At 53.1% G+C, this 25,161-nt stretch overlaps 7 protein-coding genes across 7 annotated transcripts; 2 read left to right on the forward strand and 5 right to left on the reverse strand.

Moving 5' to 3' along the window:
• Positions 1-1,033: 1,033 nt before the first annotated feature.
• CPAR01_11019 (histone-like transcription factor and archaeal histone) lies at positions 1,034-1,866 on the forward strand (the record flags this gene model as incomplete). Its single annotated transcript, XM_060495278.1, has 4 exons — positions 1,034-1,097; positions 1,156-1,241; positions 1,315-1,405; positions 1,532-1,866. The coding sequence occupies 4 exons, from the start codon at positions 1,034-1,036 to the stop codon at positions 1,864-1,866; spliced, it is 576 nt and encodes a 191-aa protein (XP_060345626.1).
• Positions 1,867-2,391: 525 nt separating this feature from the next.
• On the reverse strand, positions 2,392-3,499 carry CPAR01_11020 (U2 small nuclear ribonucleoprotein A; the record flags this gene model as incomplete). The annotated part of the gene is made up of 5 exons (XM_060495279.1): positions 2,392-2,637; positions 2,715-2,849; positions 2,955-3,215; positions 3,298-3,323; positions 3,421-3,499. The coding sequence occupies 5 exons, from the start codon at positions 3,497-3,499 to the stop codon at positions 2,392-2,394; spliced, it is 747 nt and encodes a 248-aa protein (XP_060345627.1).
• A 614-nt stretch (positions 3,500-4,113) lies between these two features.
• On the reverse strand, positions 4,114-8,766 carry CPAR01_11021 (uncharacterized protein; the record flags this gene model as incomplete). The annotated part of the gene is made up of 2 exons (XM_060495280.1): positions 4,114-8,492; positions 8,553-8,766. The coding sequence occupies 2 exons, from the start codon at positions 8,764-8,766 to the stop codon at positions 4,114-4,116; spliced, it is 4,593 nt and encodes a 1,530-aa protein (XP_060345628.1).
• Positions 8,767-11,451: 2,685 nt separating this feature from the next.
• On the reverse strand, positions 11,452-13,329 carry CPAR01_11022 (SH3 domain-containing protein; the record flags this gene model as incomplete). Its single annotated transcript, XM_060495281.1, has 4 exons — positions 11,452-12,771; positions 12,827-12,989; positions 13,042-13,125; positions 13,178-13,329. 4 exons carry the CDS (start codon positions 13,327-13,329, stop codon positions 11,452-11,454), a joined length of 1,719 nt encoding a protein of 572 aa, XP_060345629.1.
• Positions 13,330-17,054: 3,725 nt separating this feature from the next.
• CPAR01_11023 (uncharacterized protein) lies at positions 17,055-17,321 on the reverse strand (the record flags this gene model as incomplete). The annotated part of the gene is made up of 1 exon (XM_060495282.1): positions 17,055-17,321. The coding sequence occupies one exon, from the start codon at positions 17,319-17,321 to the stop codon at positions 17,055-17,057; it is 267 nt and encodes an 88-aa protein (XP_060345630.1).
• Positions 17,322-20,619: 3,298 nt separating this feature from the next.
• On the forward strand, positions 20,620-22,071 carry CPAR01_11024 (uncharacterized protein; the record flags this gene model as incomplete). Its single annotated transcript, XM_060495283.1, has 2 exons — positions 20,620-20,649; positions 20,746-22,071. 2 exons carry the CDS (start codon positions 20,620-20,622, stop codon positions 22,069-22,071), a joined length of 1,356 nt encoding a protein of 451 aa, XP_060345631.1.
• A 596-nt stretch (positions 22,072-22,667) lies between these two features.
• CPAR01_11025 (serine/threonine-protein phosphatase PP2A catalytic subunit) lies at positions 22,668-24,025 on the reverse strand (the record flags this gene model as incomplete). The annotated part of the gene is made up of 6 exons (XM_060495284.1): positions 22,668-22,740; positions 22,798-22,870; positions 22,925-23,458; positions 23,515-23,620; positions 23,673-23,741; positions 23,867-24,025. 6 exons carry the CDS (start codon positions 24,023-24,025, stop codon positions 22,668-22,670), a joined length of 1,014 nt encoding a protein of 337 aa, XP_060345632.1.
• Between the last annotated feature and the right edge of the window lie 1,136 nt (positions 24,026-25,161).

Here is a 25,161-nt window from a genome sequence, read left to right on the forward strand (position 1 = left end):
CCAATCAGTGTCGTCCCCGAAGTTTGGCTGCTTTTTCGTTCGGTTTGGCTCTTGTTCTAACAAGGCTTCGTATGGTGTGTAGTCGTCAATGTTCTCTAGGCAGGCTTTCTTAGATTGCCAATCACCAGGAGGAGGCACGAATATGTAGTCGCAGACTGCGGCGACGAGGCTAGCTGGGTGAGCAAGGATGATGAGGACAGTGATGGCCGATTTGCCGTCTCCCAGCTAATTGGGGTCACTGGGGACGCTGCGAACGTCTCCAATGTGGCGGGGGCTCCCCTGCAATTGGCGTTTAAGCTTCCACTTACCTGGCCCGGTACGCTGCACACCGGCGCGTTTTTAGTGGTCGCGTCCCAATGGCCTTTTTGGCGCGACCCGACTCTATCAAAAGTGATTCCCTCTCTCCTTGACGACCACATCTGAGAAGACATCTCACATCCACGAAAACCTACCACCGACGAAACCACGGCAACTACCTAGCGAAGAAATCACTGCGTCACAGAGAAGTAGCTTAGTCGAGACAAAACCAAGCAGACTCGACCGTTGACGCCGGTATCTCTCTAACCCCTTATCCTCCTCGGCGGCCACTCACGGCTAGGTTCAATCAGGTAGGCTGTTCTTCTCCTTCACCAAAATCCGCATCTCAACCCTATGGCACGGCCAATTTCGACAAGAGCATGACAACCGGTGTTTGATGTATTATGAGACGTTATAAGATAGACCTTGGATTCATTTCTGGACTCACTTACATGCACCCCATTAGACTGGATTTGCATGAGCTGCGGAGATGGTCTCTGGTGCTTGGCCTGCGTTAGGCACCCTACAAGAGGTCGTCTACCTCAGGTACTTCAACCAACTCAGTTTGATTCCATCTTCCTGCATACTTAGGCACCTTGGGAGGTCTTACCGACTTACACCAGCTTTCATAACAATGTCCATTGTCTCGTATACCTCGTAGCTAACATCAATCAAGGCACATCATCTAAACCTCGCCTCCTGACAAGACACCACTCACATCCCATCCCAACTCACAATGCCTCCCAACAACAACGCGATACCTCCCCGAAAGGAGGTCACAGGCCAGCCGGCCCTGCCTCGTAAGTCACTCACCTCCCTGCTCACGGTCTTACGGGTTATTCTGACAGCCCCTGACAGTGGCCCGCGTGAAGAAGATCATTGGTACAGATCCAGACATTGGAATCTGCTCAAACAACGCGGCTTTTGTTATCACTCTGGCAACAGTATGATGCCCACACCCACGCTCTTGCTCCTCATCTTTCATCGAAAGGGGCATGCTGACCCTCCACTCAAAAGGAAATGTTCATCCAGTACCTCGCCGCCGAGGGCCATAACATGGCAAAGGCAGAGCGCAAGCCCCGTCGTAACGTTCAATACAAAGACTTGTGTACGTGACTCTTGCGAAGTAATAGCTTGCTTCTTCTTGGCCTGGCTTCCCTTTGCCTCAAGCGTTTTCAAGGAGTCAGCAGAAGCATCATTGAAAAGTCACTAACAAGGCAAACGTACCCTCCAGCAACCGCAGTCAACCACCACGACAACCTCGAATTCCTCGAGGACGTCATCCCCAAGACGGTCCCCTACAAACAAATCAAGGACTCGGCCGCTGCCGCGCGCCTCAACCCCCGGAAAGCTGACCAGGAGCCCAAGAAGCGGCAATCGACCCTCAAAACGAAGGGCGCCAATGCAGGCGCTTCCAGCAGCGGCAACAGCAACGGTGTTAATGGCACAGCCGCCGCTGCCGCCTTGGATCCAGTCACAGCTGTCATTCATTCCGACGATCCCAGCGCCCAGCTGGTCGCCGAGGCTCGTCGTGCGGCTGGGGACGAGGATGTTGACATGACGGGATAGGGAAAGTTCTAGTCCGTTCTTCCTCTCCGGCCGTTCCTTGGAGGGATAGCCCCTTTTTCTTGAGCTGAGCGGGCATCTGGAAGCTTAGCAGACTGTCTTTTGCGATTGTTTGTACGGAATAGGAGCACCTTAGTCAAGGAGCTTGGATCTGAAAAGCCAATATTATAATAGCCAGGACCGCAGCATTCACCAATGAGGGAGAAAGGGACACAATATTACGAAGTGCACGATGCATAATTGGTCTCCTTTTTTGCCACCGAATGAATATTGAATGGGTCTTTTCTCTCCCCAGATCCAACGATCCCTTCATCCATTAGCAAAAGGGGGAAAGGTTCGTCTTCGACTCAAAATATCCCCTTTTTTTTAGTTCTTCATCAACAAAACAAACGCCAGTCCATGGATATGACCCGTTTTCTTCGCAACCATAGTTGAAGTTGCCTCTCTCCTCTCCCTCAAGTACATCCTTCTCTCTCAAATAAGAGGAATTCGAGTGGTTGACCCTGCCTCCAGCCGCAACCAAAACACTCAGTCCTCCATGGTGGCGTCCCCGTCCAGGTGTACACCCGCCGGGATAGTCCCCTCGGTCAACATCTTCTCCAGCCGGATAATCTCCTGCAGGCTGTCGGCCTTCTTGATCATCTCCTTCAGCCGCTCCTTCTCCTTGTCCGTGAGCTTTATCCTCGAGAGCTTCGAAGGCGCGGCGCCGCCACCGGCCGTGCCATTGGAGGCTGCGGCGGCGATGTCGAGTTGTTTGGACTTGTTGCCCATGATCTGAGGAAAAACACGCCAGAATGAGTGTCGAGTAGACATAGAATCTGAAGGAAGGGAAGAAGAGGGCGTGGACATACCTTGGCCGCCGCATCTGTAGGCTCCTCCGCCGTACCAAACAGCTCCCTCGCCTTCTCCCTCTCGGCGTCCTTGACTTTCTGGTAATCCAGGAACCGCACAGTCGGACACCTCCAGACAACCCAGTATCGGTAGTTCTAAAGCCCTCACTGTCAGCCTTCAACCCCGCCATGAATCGCCCCCCTTTTTTTCCCGTCAAAGAAATAATAAGGAAAAGGGTAAACAGTTTGCAAAAAGCGCACCTCCTTCTTGGTCACCGGGTTATCCACCAACACCAAATGCGTCAACCGCTTGAACCCCGCCAACACATCCAGGTCCGCGAGCTGCGCAATCTGGTTCGACGCCAGCACGAGCTGTTGCAGGTTCGGGATCGCGTTGGGGAGCGAGGTCTGTATGCTCGCGACACGATTGTGCGCCAGCAGCAGCGTCGAGAGGCGCGTCGAGAGCGGGAAGTTGCCCAGGACCTGGATGTCGTTGTCGGTGAAGTCGATGGAGTCGTGGGGCTGTTTTTTGCGCAATTAGAACAAACGGTCAGCCAGAGGACAAAACTCAAGGAAAGCCGAGGAGGGAAGGAGAGAAACTCACGCCTGCGACACCCAGGTTCTCAATCGCTGGGATTCGATGTCCTATTTATTCCAACCGACGCAAGACGCTATCAATTCTGGCCCTCAAAAAGTGTAGTATCTGCTCCTTTCACACAAAACGCACCTCGGAGATCAAGCTCTCGCTCCTTGAGCGGATTCAGGTAGGAGAGCGAGCCCTTGATGAGCTCCGCCGTGAGCCTCATCTTTGGTTTCTTTGGCTTTCGTTGGTGGTAGAAATGCTGGTGATTTGGTTGTGCTGAGGGTTACCTCTCTCGAAAGTTCTCGGGTTCGCCGTGGGCTCAGTGGTGATGCGACTCGGGTTTGTTCGTCGAGCTGCGTCGTCGGTCAGTGGTGCCGCCGCAATTCGTTTTTCGTTGTCGCGTCTTGGGGTTGGTCGCGTGGGTATAATACTGGGTGGACGATTCGACGAGGCTGAAAAGTTGGCGGTCGAACAAGGCGCCCAAAATTTCCCGCCTGACTAGAGCTGCCACCCCCGCGATTTCGTACTGTGTATACAATTTTCGACACGGCCCATTATTACTACGTATACCCCTGGCTTGTGAATATTTTAATTGATTGCGCACTGTGTCTTCCCTACCTTTCAACCAAGGCACGTCTCATTCCAAAGGTATTCAAGTTGAATAGACATGAAATTGTATTCGTCAGATAATATTCCATCAATGAAGAACCTACCATTGTCAGGTGATCATTGAAAAGACTCAAATTTCTTCCCCCATGTGTTATGTATCTTGTATAATGTATTCACTAGGTATCTATGTTCAAAGAACCCTCGACCAAACGCCCAAGAAGCAATCCGCTATGAAAACACAAACACCACGCCAGATCGATCCACCGACAGCGTCATGCTATACGGGAGCTCAATGAGCGCAACATCCATAATGGAATCCAAGTGAGACCGCAGAAGCTGCTGCTGCTGAAGTGAAATCACAGTCGAGCGCGGCGGTCGCCCACCAGCCGCCGTGCTCTTTCCGCTGACCGCCGCATTCGGAGCCGTCGGCGCTTGTCGCGGGATCCTTTCCGTGTTCAGCGTCATGGCCGTCGTCGGATGGGAGGCCGTGAACGTCGGCTTCGGATCCTCCCCTTGCAGCCCGCTATAGACCACCGAACTTTCTATGCGAGACAAGTCCCAGAATCGTAACTTCTTGTCCGATCCCGCGGTGACGATGAAAGCATGCCGTACGTCGCGTGAGTCCTCTGAGGCGCCTGTGCCTGCTACCATCGCACGAACACCTCGGTCCGTGTTTCCGGTACCGCTAGGCTCAATGTTGGTAGCAAATCGCCCAAGCATACCTTCAGGCTTGTCCTCGTCCACTTCCCAAGCCTCGTATCCCTTCGGGCCCTCCTTATTGCCCCCAACGCGGTAAATCTCTCTGCAGATTGTACGCTCTAGGTCCCAGACGGTGACTTCGCCCTGACCCGTTCCACCAGCGACGCAGACCCATTTGCCTCTGCCCTTGCTCGGGTGTATGCATAGTCTGTAGATGGAACTCTTGCCAGGAACGCCCCAACCCTTGAGTCTCATTCGGAACCTTAGGTCCCAAAGGTCTATGACTCCATGAGTAGTTCCTACGCATAACCAGTTTCTCTTACGATCGACACAGAAACACGTAGGTGTACCATGGTGCACAGGGTTCTCCAGCGTATACAGCAGTGACATGGTCCGCAGGTCGATGCCGAGAATCCTGGAGCGATTCGTCGCAAGGAGCATCACCGAGGTGGATTCCACTTTGAAGTGCTCGCACCACACTGCGTACTCGTCTTCTGGAAGCTGATACTCCCGGAGAAGACGAAGTTTCCCGTATCGCAATGTGCCACTTGCCGAGACGGTCTCGACCTTGACAATGTGAACGCTTCCATCGCTGGCGCAGCTGATGAAGCAGTGTGTGTTCTCAATGAAGCACAGCGCAAGCACCCTAGCGCCATCGGCATGCTTATGGCTTTGCCTTGATCGGTGCGTGATGTTCTTCTCTAGGCGCGCACTATCCCAGACTCTGACGGAGCCATCATCGCCTCCTGTGATGAAGAACACATGGTCTGGAGACACCACCAGACGGTTGATTGAGCCGGTGTGTTCAGCAAACGTGGCAACCATGCGTCCCTGTGGACGCCACGGCTCGTCGCCTGGCTGTCCCACTGAGCGATTCGTTTTCCGACGTGTGATAGGGGTAACCATCGGTCCGAACTCGGCGATATCGTGAGGATAGTTGTCCTGGTACATGGAGTCGAGCATTTTGAGAATGCTGGGGTCGGTTCCCTCATAGGAGTGATTGGGCCTTAGTTTCGCCACAACACTCGCAGTGCTGGTTGAACGGTCCTGTAGATTTGGTCGAGCAAGAGGAGTAGGAGCAAACGGACCCTCCACTTGACCAACAGCATTCGCTCCCGACATGCCAGTCTCCGGCACGCTCTTATTGCTGTCTTTGCGGTCCAGAAGACTAAGAGCGCTGGCCTGGTGGCGAATGGCCCTCCGAGTTGCGTAAGGCTGATCATGGATAGAGGCCCCATCGTCAGTCGGGCTCCCGACCGTGAGCTTACCCTGCCCAGTCGATGCGCGTCTCGCAGGATCGACCTCTCTGACACGAGAAACGTCACGCGAAGTAGACCCATGGTCTTCCACCACGCGAGTCCGGAGACTGTTGAGAGCTGCAAACCGTCTCCTTCCTGTCGAGTCATCGATTGTCATGGAGGCATCCAGAAGAGCATCAGCAATGGTGTACGGGCCCTTCTGATTTGACTCGGGGGTGAATGTGGACTGTTGCAGTGGCTCCTCGTCAAAGAATACTGTCTGCGGCGTGATGCCGAGACTCTTCAAGGAGATCACTTCGTTGAGCTTGGCCGGTTCGCCGTCCATGCCATCTCGCGACTTCATTTTGCTGATTCGCCAAATGAATTCTCGCAAGACGAGGAGTTTGAACTCGTCGTCCGGCCCAAGGCCAAGGTTCCGAAGGCGGCCAAGCCATAACTCGTCTTCATCGTTCCGCGAGACTTTGCTCAGTGTATCCTTAGACGACCGACTGCTGATAGTTTTGGGAAGCGATCCAAACGAAAATGACCTAAGCTGCTGCGTCAGCTTCCAGAAGACGCCTTTGTCGGTCTTGAGAGCCCAGACTAGGGCCTGATCAAATACGGCTCTCGACATTGGCCGTTTCAAAGCGTCCAACAGACTGAGCTCTGAAAACGCAGGAACCATTCCAGTCTTGAGGTATTGCTTGACCAGGGGATACACGATGCACCTGACGTCTGCTGGAGACAAGAAACGAGTTGTCTCAGACAAGAACTCCGTCGCAGATTCTCGGATCCATTGGTTGGGGTGCATCGTAAATCGTGCAACAACGTCAATAAGCTCCCAAATCTTGGTTTTGGAAAGGAGGCCCAGCCGTGCTAGCTGTGCCAAAGAATGCAGGGCTGCTTGTACCACAAACTCCTCTGGATCGGTAAAGGCCTGCACCATGAGTGGCAGCATGAACTCCTCGAGGCTGACGCTTCCCACCACGCTGGCTATACTGACGATGGTTTCGAAAAAGGCACACTTTAGCATCCAGTCTCGGTCGTTTAAGTAGGTGTTCAAATGGGTTAGAAGAATATCGTTTGCCTCTGCGGGACCAAAGAAGAGGCACAAATCGGGCACAGAAGTCAAGAACGCCCTGCGAACAGAAACATCCGAATCTTCCACGAGTGCCTTCGTATGTAGCTCAAACATTTCGTAGAGTTCGCGTTGTGCGTCGTCGAATAGCCCATCAAAGGCAGCCTCCGCTTCGATCCCTGGCTCGAGCTCAGGATCAGCTACCGTCAGGGTTCCATCCGACTTGAGGGTTGCCGCGAGCTCCAAGTAGCGAGCAGCTGTAGTCGCAAGGCTTCCGATACAAGATGCATAGGTTGCTCGTACCAGTGAGCTAGCTGGTTTCGATGGTGCAATCAAGGCACTTTGCAGTCGAGGTAAGATGTACTCGACAAAGATGTGCGAGTTGACGGGAGACACCACTCGGACTAGGTGTAACAACTGAGATATGGACCGGAGCGCTGCGATAACCACAAGTTCCGAATTATCATTAAGAAGCGTCATAAGGTATGGCAACACGCGGTCTAGTTTAGCTTCGTCCGTGATTCGCTCGGAAAAGGCGAGCAACACATCACAGGCTCTGATCTTCGACGCCGCCCTAGCCGTATTACGGAGAGATGAGACAATCAGCGTGAGGAAGATCAAAGTCCCATCATCTTCTGGCGGGTCGGACGACCCGGTGATGTACTGTTCATGGTTTGGTATGTTGAGGCGAACAGGAAAGTGGCCCAACCCCAGCTTTCCGGCCAGGGGCTTGGCTTGCATTGGGCGTTTGTCGTTTGGATAACCGAGAAAGTAAGATATTTTGTCAAAATCGAGGAATACGCGGTCGATACGGTCGTCCGCTTCTCCCAAGTTCCTCGTCGCACCAGATATAGGACTGTTCCCAGATGAAGGATCCGTAATCAACTCCATGTACTGGTGAAGGAAGTTGTAGAAGTACTCGGGAAAGACCTTCTTCTTCCAGAAATCCAAGTATTGCTCTGCAGAGTACCGACGTTCGGGGTCAAGCTGAATCATGTGCGATATCATATCCCGCAAGTCCTTGTCCGGAATACGACTGATTTGCGAAATGACTGGGTCATACTCGCCCTTGCGGAACTTGTACAACGAACTGAGTGTGAAAATGGGCGACTCCAGGAACATCTCAGCAATGACGCAGCCGGCACTGAAAACATCCATAGCCCACGTAAGCTTCGCGTCCTTGCTGTTAACCTCCTCCGCTGCGACGAAGCGTTCAGGCGCCACATAACAGGTTCGCCGTCCGGATGTGTCAAAGTAGTACGAGAAGTCGCCTGGATTGTCATCGGGCAGCAGTATGGGTTTGAAAGGAGCAGAGAAGTCGGAGAGGTATAGCCAGTTCCAAGATGTCACTAGCGTGTTCTCCGTCTTGATGTCGCCGTGATAAATGTCTCGGGCATGGCAGTCGCGCAGGGCGCACAGCAGCTGGAAAGCAAGCCATTTCTTCTCAATGTCCTCCAGGAATGGACGGGTACTCATGCGATCGTAGAGGGAGTTGTAGAGGAACTGTCGGACTAGGTAGCCATTCGTTTCGGTCTCGACGATCCGGTGGAAGCCCAGCGCATTGGGCACATCGGCCAGGCCGCTACGTTGTTCTTGAGATAGTCAGCCATATGCTCAGCGATTTCGGGAAGACAGGTCAAAGGCTGGCTCACTCTCTATGTCGCGTTTGTACTTCCCCAGAGGCATCGGGGTGTACGGCTTGACTAGGACCTTGACAAGAGCTACTCCATCGTGATGCCTCGCGCGTATGCTCTTCATGAAGCGCGCATTTCCGATACTCTTCTCGTACACGAGGTCGGAGAGCTCGGGTATATCGATACCCGCAGAGCCCGCGGAGGGCGTCGCTAGAGAGAAACCTTGGCCCATGGCGGGCAGAGATAGCTCAACTGCTCAGGAAGCTATGCGATTACTTGGCCGGTGTGGTAGGGAGCGGTCATGTTGGGGAAGGTAAGTCGCAAAAAGCAGTCATTTGACCTAGTTGGACGGGACTCTATCTGTGGTAGAGTTCTCGTTGCGTCGCGAAGATTGACGAGTTGTTGGTAAAGATGCCTTGCAGCAGTGATGCAATCACGAGTGCATTTAGGTCACCGTCCCCAGATCAAGCAAGGTGCCTGCCGCGGGCGGGACGTAGGCTGTCCACTTAAGCAATCAGTACCTTACCTTACCTTACGTGGTACATCGGCGTCCCGCCGTCTTTAACCTCCGCACCGCGTATCCGTAAACCTGGCCCGTGCTTCCACCCCTGCCAGGCCTAGGTTGAGTGATTGAAGGTCACTCGGTAGCCTGATATCATATTCAAAGCAACGAGAATTAGTCAAATCATAGCTTACAAAGCTTGATCTGCAAACTCTCGATCAAGCACATAAGTTAAATCTGTCCGCGTCTACGAACGAACCAAGCAGGACTTATACCAAAAGCTGATCACCGGTCATGCAACCTGCAGGAGCCCTCAAAGCTGGTGTGTCTTACCCCAGCGTCTTGACGGTATCATTGCTCAACCCATACAAGAACCGTTTCGTTTACTGATATCCCCAACTTGGTGGCTGATATGTATACTCAATTTTAAGCACCGTATTATCACAGTATCATCTAGACTCAAGCAGGAGTAATGCTTCGCAAAACGTCAGCAGTAGCTGCCCCAGACAGGTGGGTGACACACACAGCTCACTTACCGTAACATTAATCGGAAATCAGCTCACCCAAGAGAGCGACAGAGACACACACAAAACACAGGCTGCCCATATAACCGACAGCTTCCCAGCGAATCAGCACGCAACAAGGGCGCCCGACGATCGCCAAGTTGCGAGATGGCACATGTCAAGATCTCCCCGAAGCGGAAACCTCCTCATACCTTACCGCGTAAGGTAGGAGGAGCTTGAAGAAATTAACCCCTCCAAAAGACCTCCCCCCCTCCCAAACCCCCACCTTGGCGCGCGCCGCAGCAATAAGAGCATGGAAGTAGAAAGGCCACCGCCTTCACCGGGAGGTAACCCGGCCGTCTCGGCGTTCCACGTCACTAGCGAAAGACAAAACCTACTTCCTTTCATTCGTACAAGATAAGGTGAGAAGAAACGATAGGTCTCAGAAGCTAGAATAAAACCGCCCCTCCTCTTCGGAGGAACACCTTGATATTGGAAAGAATAGCCCGCCGGTGTTAATCCCAAGCGGAAACCCTTTCAAACACGACAAGCTGCTCAACTTAGCAGCAAACCCTTTCACTCTTCCCTTCCCTCGCCCAATCCCAAGCCTACTCCATGATCCCCCCAAACTGCGCAATCCGAAGCGAGCGAGAGGTAGGACAGCAAGAGTCATGCCTGTCCATCAAAAGTGGATGACTCTGTAGATACAGTTCGTCTGAAGAGCTACGCCATACCTACGATGCCCATGTCATCAGTGTCAAGATCTGGGTCTAAAAGTCTCATCCCACCAAACTCTCTTTCCAGCCCTAGCCTCACCGCCAAATTCCACTGCAACAAACACCTCCTCGTTGTGTCAGCATTTTCTGTGCTTCTTAATTCGCGATCTTAATCTTCCTGGTTCAGGGACTTTCCCGACGGAGCACAAGCTGAAAGAAGCTGCTCATGCGCGCGTGACCACAAGAGTTTCAGCTCCCAATGCGGATGAAACCATTCAGGGTAGCATCAGCGGCACCAATACCACACTGTCACGTCTGCCTCACAACCGTCAGCTATAGCAAGAAGCATCATCAGTGTGAGAGAACTCTCTTTGGTATTTGAGCTAAGTAAATTGAGCGGCTATCCAGTAGGTTACAGGAGGAAGCCAAAGTAATATCGTCAGGCCATGTGTAGCAGGATAGGTTTCGCGCCGCAACGGCCAACGATTAAGACGAAATCCGATTCACCTCCTCAAAACCAAGTGCCCAGGCTTTGTCGTTGTCCTCGCCTCCACCTAGTCGATCGGGAGTCGATGTGTGACCGAGTAATACCAAGGACGACAAGCCAGACATATCCGCTGCCGCAGGCTCAGCTCTTCTGCCCAAGAGGTCCGCCATTAAGTATGTCGCATAGGCCCTCCCCGACCTCTTACTACTCCACAAACATCAGTACCTCGTCACCGCACCATGGGTATATAAGTCGATTGTTCGAAATGAAAGGGGAGAGCGCATTGCGTGCGTGTTCGTCATAAAATTAAGATCGCGTATCGTTGTCTCATCAGAACCACTCGCATGGGGTGCTCGAATTGGTCTGTGAAGGCTTCCGAGTGGTCGTCGTGATTCGAAGCGATGCCGCGTTGAAGAAGAAAGTTTCGTTCGTTCGTCTAAGATTGATGACATTAGGCGGGTCGTCGCAGAAATGTAGTTACTTCGTCTCTATGTGCAAAATGCCAAGGGAGTCAAGTGAACTGCGGTCGGTGGAAACGTTAAGCACGTTTCATTAAGAGTCGCTGGTCAATGTCGCCCGAAGGGAACTTCGACCTCTCTGTGAGGCCGAAGTCAATACAAGCTCGATGCCTCAACGCCGTAGCCCATGCTGAAAAGACAACTATTTTCGTTTAGGTGTATGCAAAACTCAGTAAATTGGCCTTGCTTTTTCATGAAAAAGATGAGTGTCCTTGGTGAGCGCTGGAACCTTCTGTCGAGACATCCCCTTCAATAGTTTTCCTCCAGTGTTCCGGTAAGCAGACGCAAACGAGGGGGAAGGCCTTGATCTCGCCGCTCACGGGCGGCGAATTGTCCTGATGCCGGCCAGAAGTGTTGGAAACACCGCTGTCTCGTTGGGCCTGTCGTCGAGCTTCCCATTCATCGGCCCGCTCATCCACCAGAATACCCGTTGCCCAACCGTCGTCCCAGATACCCACAATCTTGAGCATATCGCCGCGTTCGAGAGTAAATTCATCGGGGGCACGGGGTTGATAGGCCCAGAGTGTAGCGACTCTATCACCGGGGTGGATGTCGTCTTGAGAGTAGTAATCCTTGAAGAATGGCAGCTGCTCAGATTGCTGGCTGGCCATGCCTTGTGGAGACGACATTCCGGCGCTCGTTGGCGATTGCGGATCCGCCAGGACTGAGCTACTAGATAGAGATCCCGTCCTCCGGATGTTAGTGGGAGGGGGCCGTAGAACACCAGCTCTGGATTCCGACTCGGGGCTGTCTCCAAATTCGGATGAAGACGGATCGTCGCCTCTCCTCCTGCCCGTCATATACCCTGCTGCTCCTCCAGCGGCGGCGGCCATGAGGGGGCCACTGTTGCGGCTAGGCGGGACAGGAGCCGGGTCTGATGCGCTCTCCAAAGCTGACATTCGGGCGATTCGGCCGCCGGGCAAGACTTCGTATCCGCTCGTGGTCTGGGCCGGCGCTATCTTAACCGTAGAAGGTCCTTGCCTAGAGGGTGACGGTTGGTTGAACACACTGCCTTTCTGGCTCCCACGTCTTCTTCTTTTGGCGAGCAAGATGCATGCGAAGATGAGGCCGGCAAGCAACAGGGCGCCTACCACGCTGCCGATAACGATACCGGCAATGGCACCACCTGATAGTCCTTTGGATGCAGCTGCCGTATTTGACGGGCTCGGGGTCGCCGTTGCCGTTGGGGGTGCGAAGGTCATAGTAGGGAAAATGGAGGGTAGCGTGACTCCGGCACAACGCTGGTCGATGTTCGAGTTGTAGCAGCATGTGTCAGTAGAGTTAATACCACCAGATGCGCAATAGGAGCACAATCCCACGGTGCTGTTGCCGTATCCACAGTTCTCCTTCTCGTTGGCGACGCCTTGAATGCAGTTGGAAGATGACAGAGAGCCGGCAGGCAGAGCGCAGTTGGTGAAGTCTGCTCGAATTTGATTGACGAGATTGCTGCCCGGGTTACCGCAGAGACTGCTGTCCGAGGTGAGCAGAGCCTCACTTTGTGCGAATTCGGCCTTTGATTCACGTTAGCAACTGTCGCAACTGCTGCCAATTCCACGAGTCACTTACACAAGTGTCGGCGCACACGGGTCGTGAGTTGGATGCAGTCAAATTGCATGCGTCGATCGAATTCTGGACAATTGAGTTGCAGACAACTGTAGCCGTGAAACGTGCGTATAGCTCGTCCGGGTTGGTAAGATTGACGTTGCTACAGCCAAGTAGTGTTTGATACCTGGTTCCGTGTGAGCAAAAGCATTTACGAAATCGCTGATGGATGAGCTTACTTCTCCCGCACGTATGTTGTCTCAAGATAAGACGACATCTGCTGATCAAATGTTTCTCTGCTGGACACATATTGAAGGAAGGGGCTATTAAGGATGGTCAGTGTAGGTCACGGCGCTTGGTGATTACACAACGTACAAAATCCCCGCCACAAAGCCTGTAGTCGAAACGGATGCTGACTGAAAAGCTGAACATGTCGTCGATCCCTGCAGAGAAATACAGCTTGACTGCGCCGAAACCATTGCCGCGGACAGCACTGACGAAAGTGCTGCTCTCGCTATTTGACCCATCTCTCTTCCTCTGCCTGTAGGCTTTCCTTTACCGGTGGTTGAAAATGTCGTTCCGTAACTCGTGGCCACCAGCTTGGAAGGCTCGATTTGAAGTCGTTGATCAGAGAAGGATCCCGTTCATGACTATCTTTCCAAGACTTCACAGATCGTCGTCCCGAAGGAATTTCTTGGCGGGGCGAACGGGAGATCGTCGTGAATGTTTGACAGTCAAGGTAAAGAGTGCTTGTGGCTCTGAGAGATGCTGGACGGGGATAGTCGCAACCAAAAAGGATTCAGGCAGTCGTTCAATTGATTTTGTAAAGAGGCCGAATCGTTTGCACTGAGCTGTTGCTGTTGTTGTTGTTGTTGTCGTCGTCCGGGAAAAAAGGCAAAACGGCGGGTAGGTGGTTGATCAACTGTGTCAATTGAGAAAATAGCTCCAGGTGGGGGCCGAGGAAGGTGAGAGACTGTCGAATGCTCGGGAATTGGGTCGCGATTAACGTATGGACATGGAAATCGGATTGATCTTTCGTCGCGGGAAGGAGGTTGACCAAGAGATTTAGAAATAGGTACTCGGGGAACTGCACCACTAGATTGGTGGGTTGCGAGAGGTAAGAGGCTGAACGAGAGTAAGTAAGTGAAGGCAAACAAAGGTTGATTGACAATATTTGGGTAGGAATACAATTAGGAGGATGCAGTTAAGATCCGAGATTCGTGAGGAAATTCGACGTGTCACGGTCGGGCTCGTCGAGGCGAGAGAAGAAGGGAAAGGCGATGATGTTGTTTTGAGGCGGGACGAAGCTCGCAACCACACAAACACACACACTCACGCGCGGGAGGGAAGGGGAAGGGGAGGCAAGAGGAGCACTCTGCGGCAGGTACGGGAGGACCTTGGGGAAAATAGGGAAATTTTGGAAGGCAGCAAGCAGCGCGAGGGACATGGGATGGGCACATGGGCACAGCCGATTATCAGAGGTGCGGTGGAAGGTACCCTCTCAAGTCTTCCCACGCTTCCTTCCCTCAGGTTGACCCCGGGCCGGGACCTGGGCGGTGGACCATGGACCAGGCCCTGAATGGCGACGGCACGCGGCGGGAAGGTGCAACTAAGAGGTTTGGAGGTGTGGACTTTCTTCTCTGGTAAGGATGGAAGTTCTTTCTGGACGCGAACTGGGGCCATATGAACATGGGTCATGGGACATGGATGTAAGGAGGCTGGGGCCCTTGCCTTCTTTGGGTCTTTGCGAAGAGACTCTCACACTCGGAGGGAAAAGGAAAGAGGTGAAAGCGCACCAGCAAAAAAGAAAGTTGCCCACCTCGCGGCCATCACCCATCTGCAGGAAGGCCATCCGCGCGACCTTCTCTCCAATGAGAAAGAGAGACTACCAGAGACCCGTCAGCTGTGGTCGATGTGAGTGGCTGCGCTACCCAACAGGCACAAGAGGCTACTCCAGTCTGGCCCCCCATCTGTGTGGGCAGCCGCTCAGAGACTTGGGTACATGCTATGTATTCCGTAGGTGCTGCAAGTTGTAACTAGGAAGGTAAAGAAAGTTGACGGTAGGAACAACCGGTACGTACTGCCCCCTCGTACCTGGCAACGTACCAGCTACCCCTGCTCTTCACAATAACTTGGGAAGCAACGGCCACCGGAATTGTCAGAAACAGGCAAGGCGCTTTGAGCATTCAAAATTGGTGGAGCAGGGGAGCAACTAGCAGCTGACAGGGGTGTCTCAGGGTCTCCCCTCGTCGGCCATGGATCAAACTGCCAACACTCTTCCAATTCACTCCAGGTCCTGGCCGTCCAATCCTCTCTTATCGTTGGTTCCTACTCCGTTTTCTCCCCATTCGAATCTGTCCCCTCCCGTCGCCGTGGATATATCCCATTTGCATAAACCACAATAAACCCCTTCATCGCAGCCGTGGGCCGTCGCCGCCAGCAGGAACTTCCCCTTTCATGGGCATACGGGGTACTGTGTAGACAAGGCTTGTAGTTCGGCTCGTTAACTTAACGTCAAGGCTGTCACCGTTGTTTTTTGATCAACATCTGCTCGGAACATTTCCTAACAATGTTCCGTCCCGAGTACTTGGAATCCAAGCGCCTCGACGCCGGCAGATTCTACGGATACATCTGGAGAGAAGGGAAGACGGTTGGTCACCTACCGTTTCTTTCCGCCTCCTTTTCATCTCCTAAACTTCGCTCTCAGAGACACTCAATCCTAGGGAACCAAGCCATCCTACCATCCATTTCTATTTTCAAACTTCCACTGCTCACGTCTACGTTGTATTTACGGCGTCACGACACCAATATGCTGGCAATGGGGGCAATGAAAACAAACACCACCTGAAGCTGACGAGGAAGACTGGGAACATGAATGCAATGGCTTCCACCATGAAGGGACCATCCCCCTTTCCCCGGCTTTGTCAGGCCAGTGCGGCAATGGCGGGAAACCAGCCGTCGGCAACACGTCCTCCTCGTCGTTGATCAATCTTCACACCACATGGTCTTCCTTGTCGAAGCTTTATTATCGCGATGGTTGGCCCGTTCGTGCCATTCGCTGCGATCCCATCTTCGATAATGGCTCTGATGGCAGGTCTAGCCAGATCGCTCAGCATGTCAACAACAAGACTGAAGAAACCCATCAACTACTAACGCTCATGACAGTGTTGGCAAGGGAGAGCCATGTCTCGAGAAACCATGTGCCGATACACGCTTGTTGGCAGACTGTCTCACGGCTATCGACTCGTGTTTCAACTCACTTTGTCCTACACACTCAGTTCCTCAGCTTCTTCAAGACACCTCGCAGGCTCACAGTCAGTACGGATACGAATACCTACACGCCGTCCAAGCCGTTTCCCCTCGTCCATCCGTTATGATCTTGATGCATTTCTTGGGGTACGGCCGGCACCCTCCCCGTCCGAACACGATTCATAAGACGGTTGTGGGCGACAGCTCACAAACTGGCCGGGGCAGGACGGCCGAAATCGGCAAGGTGGACAACTGCATCCACCAGAGAACGATCAATTAGGAAACGGGCGACAATCTGCACAACGAGACTCATTATGTTTGCACGCCGACTGAGCGTCGGTGTGGTGGCTTTCTCACCACCAGGCTTGTGCAGGTACATGTGTCCGCAGAGTCACACTGCAGCAGCGCGGCTGTGGCGCGGCGCAACACACTGGTTGCTGCTCACAGACTGCAGTTATGACCATGACATTGGCATTGCCATTCAAGTTCCAACAAGATAATGACGCGAGTGTCAAACTGCGGGCTTCCATCATCGTCAGCCCAAGAACAGAGCTCCATAAGCCAACTGAGCATAAACATGGTATCCATTCAGCGAAGAAACATCCACAAACTGCCGAATAGACTCGAGGGGCAACCAAGGCGGTTGACAAAGCGGAGTACTAGGCGAAATTACCACGACTTCGCGCATGTCTCAACCCAGCGATACTGTGCTCTGATTGGTGAGGCTCACAATGCTCCAGGATTACAGCAGGGGTTGCGAATACAGTGGGGGAAGAGCAGCGCAACTCCATCGCTCCCTGACCCAGAAACCGCGTCGGCTACTGGCGATACCAGCGTTTGTGAAATGAAAGATGGTCCCAGCGCTGCCTTTATCTTGCGTGGCACGGACAAGGCCTAGCCACTTCGTCGGATTGTTCCCAAGGATGAACGCGCCGTTTGGACGATCTACCCAATGACAGCTCGCCTCCATTCCAACTCCATCATATCTCAATTAGGTCGCCAGTCAGCAGCGCCGAGTTCTCGACTTGAGCGTTCGAAGCTTCGAGTGCGAATTGTCCAACACTCGAGTCCGATAATAATGCCGATCATTATTGTGCTTCCGGCCGGACCATCTGCGGAATTCGGTATCCGTAAACCAAGATTTCGGCCGTTTGTTCATCACGCGGCCAGCCGCTCCCGCTGTCACGGAGAACTCACTCAACCCTAAATCAAAGCACGTGCAATGATCAACAAACAAAAATAGAATTCGCGTGGGATGAGTGAGAAACATCGCAAATCGTCAAGCTTGAGGATCTTTACCCGCTCGTCCCATTTTCACTGCCAATCGCTTGTTACAATACACGTCAGCAGACCATGGAACAGTTCGGATCCGAGATCAAATCCCGACTTCGGGTAAGCACGCTGAAAGTCTATATACATACGGCTCGCGGCTATGAGGCACAGCTGGGTTGTGCGTAAGAAGTTCCTTGCCGTCTGTCCTCAGTTGTGACGACAGTCTCATCTTCCCTATTGAGTGCCCGCGGTGCTGTGGGTGAGGATGATCCCTTGCATCGACATTTCCGTACTTGGCAGTCACATACGGAGTGTCCGCGCATACTGCCTCAGTCCAGGTTCAATCGGGCGCGACAACTCCAGGCCTTTCCACAGTTTGGACCGCTCTTTCATACCTTGAGACACCGACGCCACGCAATATGGTTTATCTTGCACGTCGTGGGAAGTAGAAGGATCCGAGCGTGCATGTTGCCGCTGAGTCTGAGGCTACAACGCCCTCCCATTGGCTTTGTGTTGGCTCGTCGTCGAAAGCTACCAGCTACCATGCTTCCTTCTTCAAAAACGTGGCAAGCATTTGCCCCATCGAACTATAAAACCTATCCACACGTTCAACAAAGATCAACAAAGAAACGTTTCTGACTTGAGACCGTTGCTCACTACGCTACTGCACATAACGGCGTTCGAGTGACTAGGTATCTCTTAAGTACCTAGTACACTTTACAGCTCAGAGTGTCTTGATTGCCGTGTCGGAGGAAAATTTCAAAGGAAGCGGCTCCGTTGTCGAATTGAGGAACGGCGGCCGTCGGCAGCTACTTGCGGAGCGGCGTCCGAGAGACGACATGCGGCAATCATTCTTCGATTGTTGCGGTCTCGCCGTTATTGCCTTTTATGCGGCGAAACGGTGGTGTCACATCGGTTGATAAACTGCGGCTGACACAGCTACGACTCAATCATAGCAAGTTCATGCTAATCGAATAGACGCATAACTCCGGATACTACTACTCCGGACTCATCACTCGGGGGAAATTGTTCCTATGCCTCGAAGAATACGTTGCCTAATTGGTCTATAGTCCAAGAAAGCTTGAACATTGTTCTTCAATCGGTAGATGATCCTAGACGATCTGATGTCTGACATTCGGGTCTGTTAATGACATTGCATTAAGGCACTCATTTCTGATTGTTTGGTCACAGCAGTACAGTAAAGCGGCGTTGTCGCAACGTCAATATGCGTCAAACCCCCATGGGTGACGGTCATATCAACCGACACATTCATTCGAGAGGTTTTCGACGTAGTTTTGCGTTCTCTGGACAGCACGTCTGCTCCAAGTCTTTTGTTATATCGAAGAAGATTCTACGGCGTTGGAAATCATCTCCATCCCGTCCAATGTCGATACGAAAAATTCCCATGGACATGTTCTCACGCAGCCCAACCATGCCTGACAGCCATGTTGGTTTTCAAACGATAATCATCACCTGTGCCAGCTTCGAATTCTCTTCTAGGTCACAGAACTCTTCAGCACAACCCTGTTGGGAAAAAGTTGTTGCGCAAGCGGTGTTAAGCTCAAGTGTCCATGGCCACACACTACATTGGATTTTGACGATGAATTGTGTATCGACGGGTCTGATCAGCATCACGAGTCTTGAACGAAAAAGCTTGATTGTCTGGCCGTTTGACTCGACGAGGTTATACCACTGAGCTACATGTGGGCTTCATTGTCTGTCAAGCCTATGGTCCTTCAGTAGCATCATCTAACCTTCTAAGGGGCTACAGGGACATTCATTCTGACATCGATAGCCTTTTCGAGAGCGTCGCATTGTGAATTGGACACGCCTAAACGAATCACGGGACACATCTTGATGATACACATGAACAAAAAAAAGCTCGCCCATGCTATTTATTTCAATGAGTAACGGTGTTTCGATATGGTCAAGGTGAGCCACATTGTTCAAAAAATGCATACGGGCGAAGACCAAAACGAGCATTCATCGCCAGACTTGCTCTTGTTCAGTTTTCCAGCAAATTACTGTCAAGAAACTCTGGATTCGACATAGCTCATAAAGAGATTTTCACGAGCCGTTATTTCCGACAATTGTACACACGAAGTCGGAGTCCGGTCAGCACCGGTCCCTCACTTTCAAGGTCCGTGAGCGTGGCTCCCCAGCCATCGACATCGCTCGCTGCGGGACTAACGGCCGCGCACGTCCAAGAGGGATGCGGACCACCGACGTTGACTGTCCCAGGTAGACCGGCAAGGGACCGATGGGAAACATGTTTCTGCACCGCAGCCCTACTGTGCAATGACATGCCCTCTTCCTCTTTCCCCGATCTATAGTTAACGGCGATGATATGGGCCCAAACACCTACAGCCTTGCTCTGCGTTAGTTTGACTGGGGCTGAGTTGTCTCGCAAGTTTCCTACATGTGCGAACTCCTTCTCTGTTCTCAAGCATCCGAGCCTACAGAGATCTTACATGTTGCGTGCCGCGTGCCGCCGCAAGCGTGAAGCGAACGCGATGATCTCAAGGGGCAAGGCTCTACTTCTTAGGCTCACGATTCGCTTCTCGGGTCGATCCTACGACTTCAAGCATGGTGGGTAATAGAGGCTGAATTTAAGGAAGAGGCCGACCACTACAATTGAGGAGGAGGAGAGTATGGGGTATGAGAGGCAATATACTGTCATCTCGTTTCCTCACAACGCCATTCTATCTATGAGACGAACTCCCACCACTCGTCACTCTCGCCCATTTTTCGAGAACACCAAAAAAGACCGCACAAACTTATCAGCGAGAGCCAATCCGACTCTTTCTCGCTCTCAGCTCTTCTCAGCTCTTGCCACAGGCTGAAACCCGCATCCGCCTTTACCTTTGCCTCGTCCGTCACTCTCTCTTCCCCCATGTCCGTGCCGAATAGCTCACATAGACCAACGCACCCTTCGCCGACGCTAAGGAAGAATGCACTCGAAGCTCAGACGAATATGTTTCCGTACGGCAAACACGATGATAAAGAATTGCTCTTACCCCGGTCTTTTCCAAGAAACTAGTCGTACGCAATGGAGGGGGAGAGAGGATTCCTTCCTCTCTTTTGACTTACATTCGGCGTGGCTTTTACGTCTGGTTTGGATCCCCTCCTTCCCCTAGCACGAGTATGAGCATGAGCACTGGCTGCCAAGCATCCTCGACTGTCCAGCTCATTCAGCCTCCTCCTCCCTGGTTATAGCTGTTCTGCAGGTGCTGCTTGGCTTGCCAGCAGCTTCAGGCCTGCGAATAGTTACTAGTCCTGACAGGTACTTTGTCAGAATGGCGGCACTCATACCCATTGGGGCTCCGGTTCGTCTACCCTCTATTCCCTCTCCCTTTCTGTCCAGCATTGCAAAGAAAAGAGGACCTCACAGCTGACATTGTGAACTCCTTTCCGCCTACTAGCTGCCTCTGTATGGACCTCCTTACCCCCCACAAGTGGCCGCCCTGGGTCTCATCCCAGACGTGAGGGTAGACGTCCCGATCTGCATCATCCTCATCATCTTCTTCTTCGCCGCCGCCCTCCTCAACGGCGCAATCTTCCTCCGAAACAATGCCCGGGGCCACAAGTTCCTTCCCTCGGGCGTCCTCGTCGGCTTCTGCATCACCCGCATCATTGCCCTCTCCCTCCGCATCGCCTGGGCCACCCAGCCCTGGAACGTCTCCCTCAACATCGCGGCAGCCGTCTTCGCCGCCGCCGGCGTCGTCCTCCTCTTCGTTCTCAACCTCCTCTTTACCCACCGCCTCCTCCGTGGCCTCCATCCCAACATTGGCTGGCTGCCCGCCGTCAACGTCTTCTTCCTCTTCACCTACTTCCTCATCTTCGTCTGCCTCGTCTGCGCCATCACCGCCCTCGTCGTCAGCTTCTATACCCTCGATCCGGTAAGCCTCTACGACTGCCGCGTCGTCCAGCTCTTCACCTCCACTACACTAGCCCTCATCGCCTTCCTCCCTATCCCCATCCTCCTCTTCGCCGCCTTCTACCCCGGTCTCCGCCGCCCCGAGCCCTTCGGCTACGGCTCCCTCACCACTAAAATCATCCTGGTCCTCACCGCCGCGACCCTCATGACTATCGGCGCCGCCTACCGCTGCGCCGTAAACTACGCCGTACGCCCCGTCCTCTTCCCCGGCTGGTGGCATCACAAAGCCTGCTACTACATCTTCAACTATGACCTCGAACTCGTTGTCATCTTCCTCTACGCCCTCTTCCGCTTCGACCTCCGCTTCCACGTCCCCGACGGCGCCTGCAAGCCGGGCCACTACGCAAAGGGCCAGCACGCCTACAAACGCGTCAGCACCCTCACCGTCCGCGAGAGGTTCCGAGGCGGCCGCAGCAGCCGCCACGGAGGGCGCCATGGCGTCATCAGCTCCTTCTCCAGACGGACCACGACGGCGGTGCGAGGACGAGCCTCGTCTCGCACAGAGTACTTCACCCCGAGCGGCTACCTCGCCACCGACTACACCCGGAGCAGCTACTTTACAGGGTCCGGAGATAGCCGAAGCGGCTACTTTAGCGGGACGCGCTCGTCGGGCAGCAGTCGGTCCGAGGAGATCAGCAACGAGATCAACACGGGTATAGGCGGTCTAGGTATCGGGGGAAGGAGGAGAGAGATCTTCCGGGAGCGTGTGGTCGTCGAGAAGAAGGTGAGAAGGGGTCGACCGACCAGGAGGAAGACGAGCGAGGAGAGGAGGCGAAGTCATGAACGTCGGCGTCGGCGGCATAGGAGGTGAGGAAGAATCGTAGGGTACGCTACGTCCGACATATGGTCTAGGAGAGATAATGTGTGATGATGACGATGCATATTTGGGAGGTTCCAAATACGGACCTACAGGCGCAAGGCGATCATTTATCGTGTGCTTGAACAAAATAGTAGCTTGGAAGCTCACCTTGAAGCATTAGCCCGCAACTTGGTTGTATCCATGCGTGGCAGGTCAGGGGGTTAAACGGAAATTGGAACATCAGCTTGTCATTAACATCGACACCTTCTTTGTTGCCGGCGGTCTATGATGAGTATCTAACGTGATGACAGAGGAAAGCGTCCAGGATACACCAGGAACCTTAATGATAAGGAACTCTCGCGCTCCGAATTGAGCGTCCTGGGGCCATTCTGTATCTCTCTCGCTTTATATCATATTGCTCAACGCAGGATCTCTCTTTCTTGGGAGTACATTGGTTCTCTTGGCTTTTGTTGTAATCTTACAAGATTAGACGCCCCTAAAACACCAATGCAAGTTGAGCATGCACGCCCCCATCTCTTCGAATTCCGTCCGTGGATGACATCCAGATCGATCTGGATGATGGACGGTAAGGGTATCGGATAGGTTGATCAGAGGAAGTAGTCGGGTGTGCGTCTCGAGACCATCGGCTCGCCGGCTCTGGGGCAAGGATCGAATTGCAGGCTGCGCATGGTTAGTATATGCTTGTCGACGGCACGTTGATGAGAAGTGTGTGCTTACAAAGTGTACTTGAGATGTTCGTCGATTTCCATGATCGCCGCCTGGTTACCGCATCTGTAACAATAGTTGGGTGCTGGCTCGGTTAGTCATGAATCTCCAGCCCATCAAATCAAGAAGCTCCGCTTACCAGAGAAAATCGTCACGACATTTCTGTCCTGAGACCAATTGTAGCCCTCCATCACCAGTTGATGAGCACGCGCAATAAGTGTCAGACCGTTGTTGTGGTTGAAAGCCTCGGAGATGTCCTGACCGAACGTATAACCGGCACCACGGGGTGATATCCCCCAGCCGCAGCGGTCATCCGGGTCGGACCAAAGGAGGTCGCACATGGGGCCCTCGTGGGGCACCTCCTGGATTCTGTCGAGAGCTCTGATATTGTCCAGGGTGTCGATACTAGGAGACAGACCACCGTGCAAACAGAAGATCTGGTTGTCGATGAGGGCGGTAAGGGGGAGGTAGTCGAAGAGGTCGGTGAAGTACTTCCAGACGTTGGCATTGCCGTATTTTCTGAGGCATTCGTCGTAGAAACCGTAGACTTGGGTAATCTGGCGGGACTCGTGGTTGCCACGCAGGATGGTGATGCGCTGAGGGTATCGGATCTTGAGGGCGACGAGGAGAGTCACGGTCTCGACGGAGTAGTAACCACGGTCGACGTAGTCACCTAGTAAGGTAAGCGTCTATCCAAGAGAGTGCGAGAACATGATATGGTCAACATACCCATGAAGAGGTAGTTGGTATCGGGGTTCGGACCGCCAATCTTGAACAACTCCATAAGATCGTGAAATTGGCCGTGGATATCACCGCACACTGTCACCGGGCATTTCTGAATGAGGGGGGTCAGCTTGAATCGCTTGCCCTGCGACGGGGATACATACGACGGGCTGGACATTGGATTCGTCCTGCAAGACTTCCCGCGCCTGTTGCTGGACGTTAGCGAGGCGTTCCTAGGGGTCACGCGAGAGGGGTGATTCGAGATGAGGGGAGGGGAGGCCGTATGGCGAACCGCAGCTGTGACGCTGTGGGAAACGCGCATCACGACCTTCATCATCGCTGGGGACGGAAGGCTTACCTTCTCGCAGAGTCTCTGGACGTCGGCCTCGACAAGCTGCTTGCAGCTCATGAGGCTCTCGATCCAACCATCTAAAGTAGGGATCGTGGTGGGCTCGAGGTTCTGGGTGGAAGGCAGATCGGCGGGGACACGGCCGACGTCCTCCATGTTCGTATCCATGCTGAAAGTCGTCTAATCGATTGAAATGCTTGGGATGTTGATAGATGACTCGATCGCACGAAGGCTGGGTCGCGGGGAGCAAGAAAGGCAGCGTCGTCGGGGTCGTCGAGTTAGGTTGGGGATGACGTTGTTTTCAGCAGCCGGTCGCGGTATTCAGATTGGCACAGCACCTCAATCGTAGCGTGGGGCTGGCGGCGAATCGTCACAGGCGGTCAGAGCTTCGTCTAAGGCCAGATAAGGAGGACGCGATCGAGTGTTTTGGGCGAGGGAGAGAAACACAACGTTGGACGTGTTCGCGCAGGGTGGGGTTGGAAGGGATTATGTTCTCTGGATGCTGTGATGAGAACGGGGAAAGACGTCGACGTTGGGCACTGGGGATTTTTGCGATGTGGAAGGTGGTGCTCTAGTGCTGGGTGCAGGTGCGGCGGGCGTGGTGTGGTGCTTGCTGGTTGCAGCAAGACCAGCAGACTGGGGCAGGAGGGGGATTGAGAGATACACCACCACACTGGATGGGACTTTCCTGAGCCCCCAGGCAAGAAACACACCCGAGCCATGAGGCAGGAGACAAATGCCTCCCATTGGGTGACACCTCCTGGCCTAGACTCGCTTAATCCGATACACTGCACTAACGTAAGCCTCGTCACGTCTGCGTCTACTCCTTTGATGCATCAGCCTCGACATGAAGGTAAAATCCTATAGTTAGGTATGTACCTAGGTAATACGGATACCTGGGCAGCCAAAGTAAAGCATATCAATCTAAATATCTTAATAAGACAGTAGACACACTGAGCATCATGTCATCGATCGATTTCACGAAACTCTGATTTCTCTGGTTGCCTTTGTCACACTGCTTGCTCTCCGTTTTCCCCATCAGTGAATTCCGATATAGGTCACTTGTCCTATGGCTACTTATTTCCCTATTTAGGTAACAAACGTCGTCGCAAGTAAACAGGCCAGGGGCAAACAAGCCTCAAGTGGCCCAAAATATCTGTGCACATGCCAGTGGCTGCGGCACTTCCGTCATTTCGTCCTCAATGTCTCGGTATCATTTGCTTGACCGCGGACTAAACACAACCCGCAATCTTCAGCCCTTCCATTCATTGCCCATTACCATTACGATTGCCATTACTCAAGGC

Source organism: Colletotrichum paranaense (genome assembly GCF_030867605.1).
Source record: "Colletotrichum paranaense strain IMI 384185 chromosome Unknown Scaffold_9.1, whole genome shotgun sequence".
Lineage (NCBI taxonomy): Eukaryota > Fungi > Ascomycota > Sordariomycetes > Glomerellales > Glomerellaceae > Colletotrichum > Colletotrichum paranaense.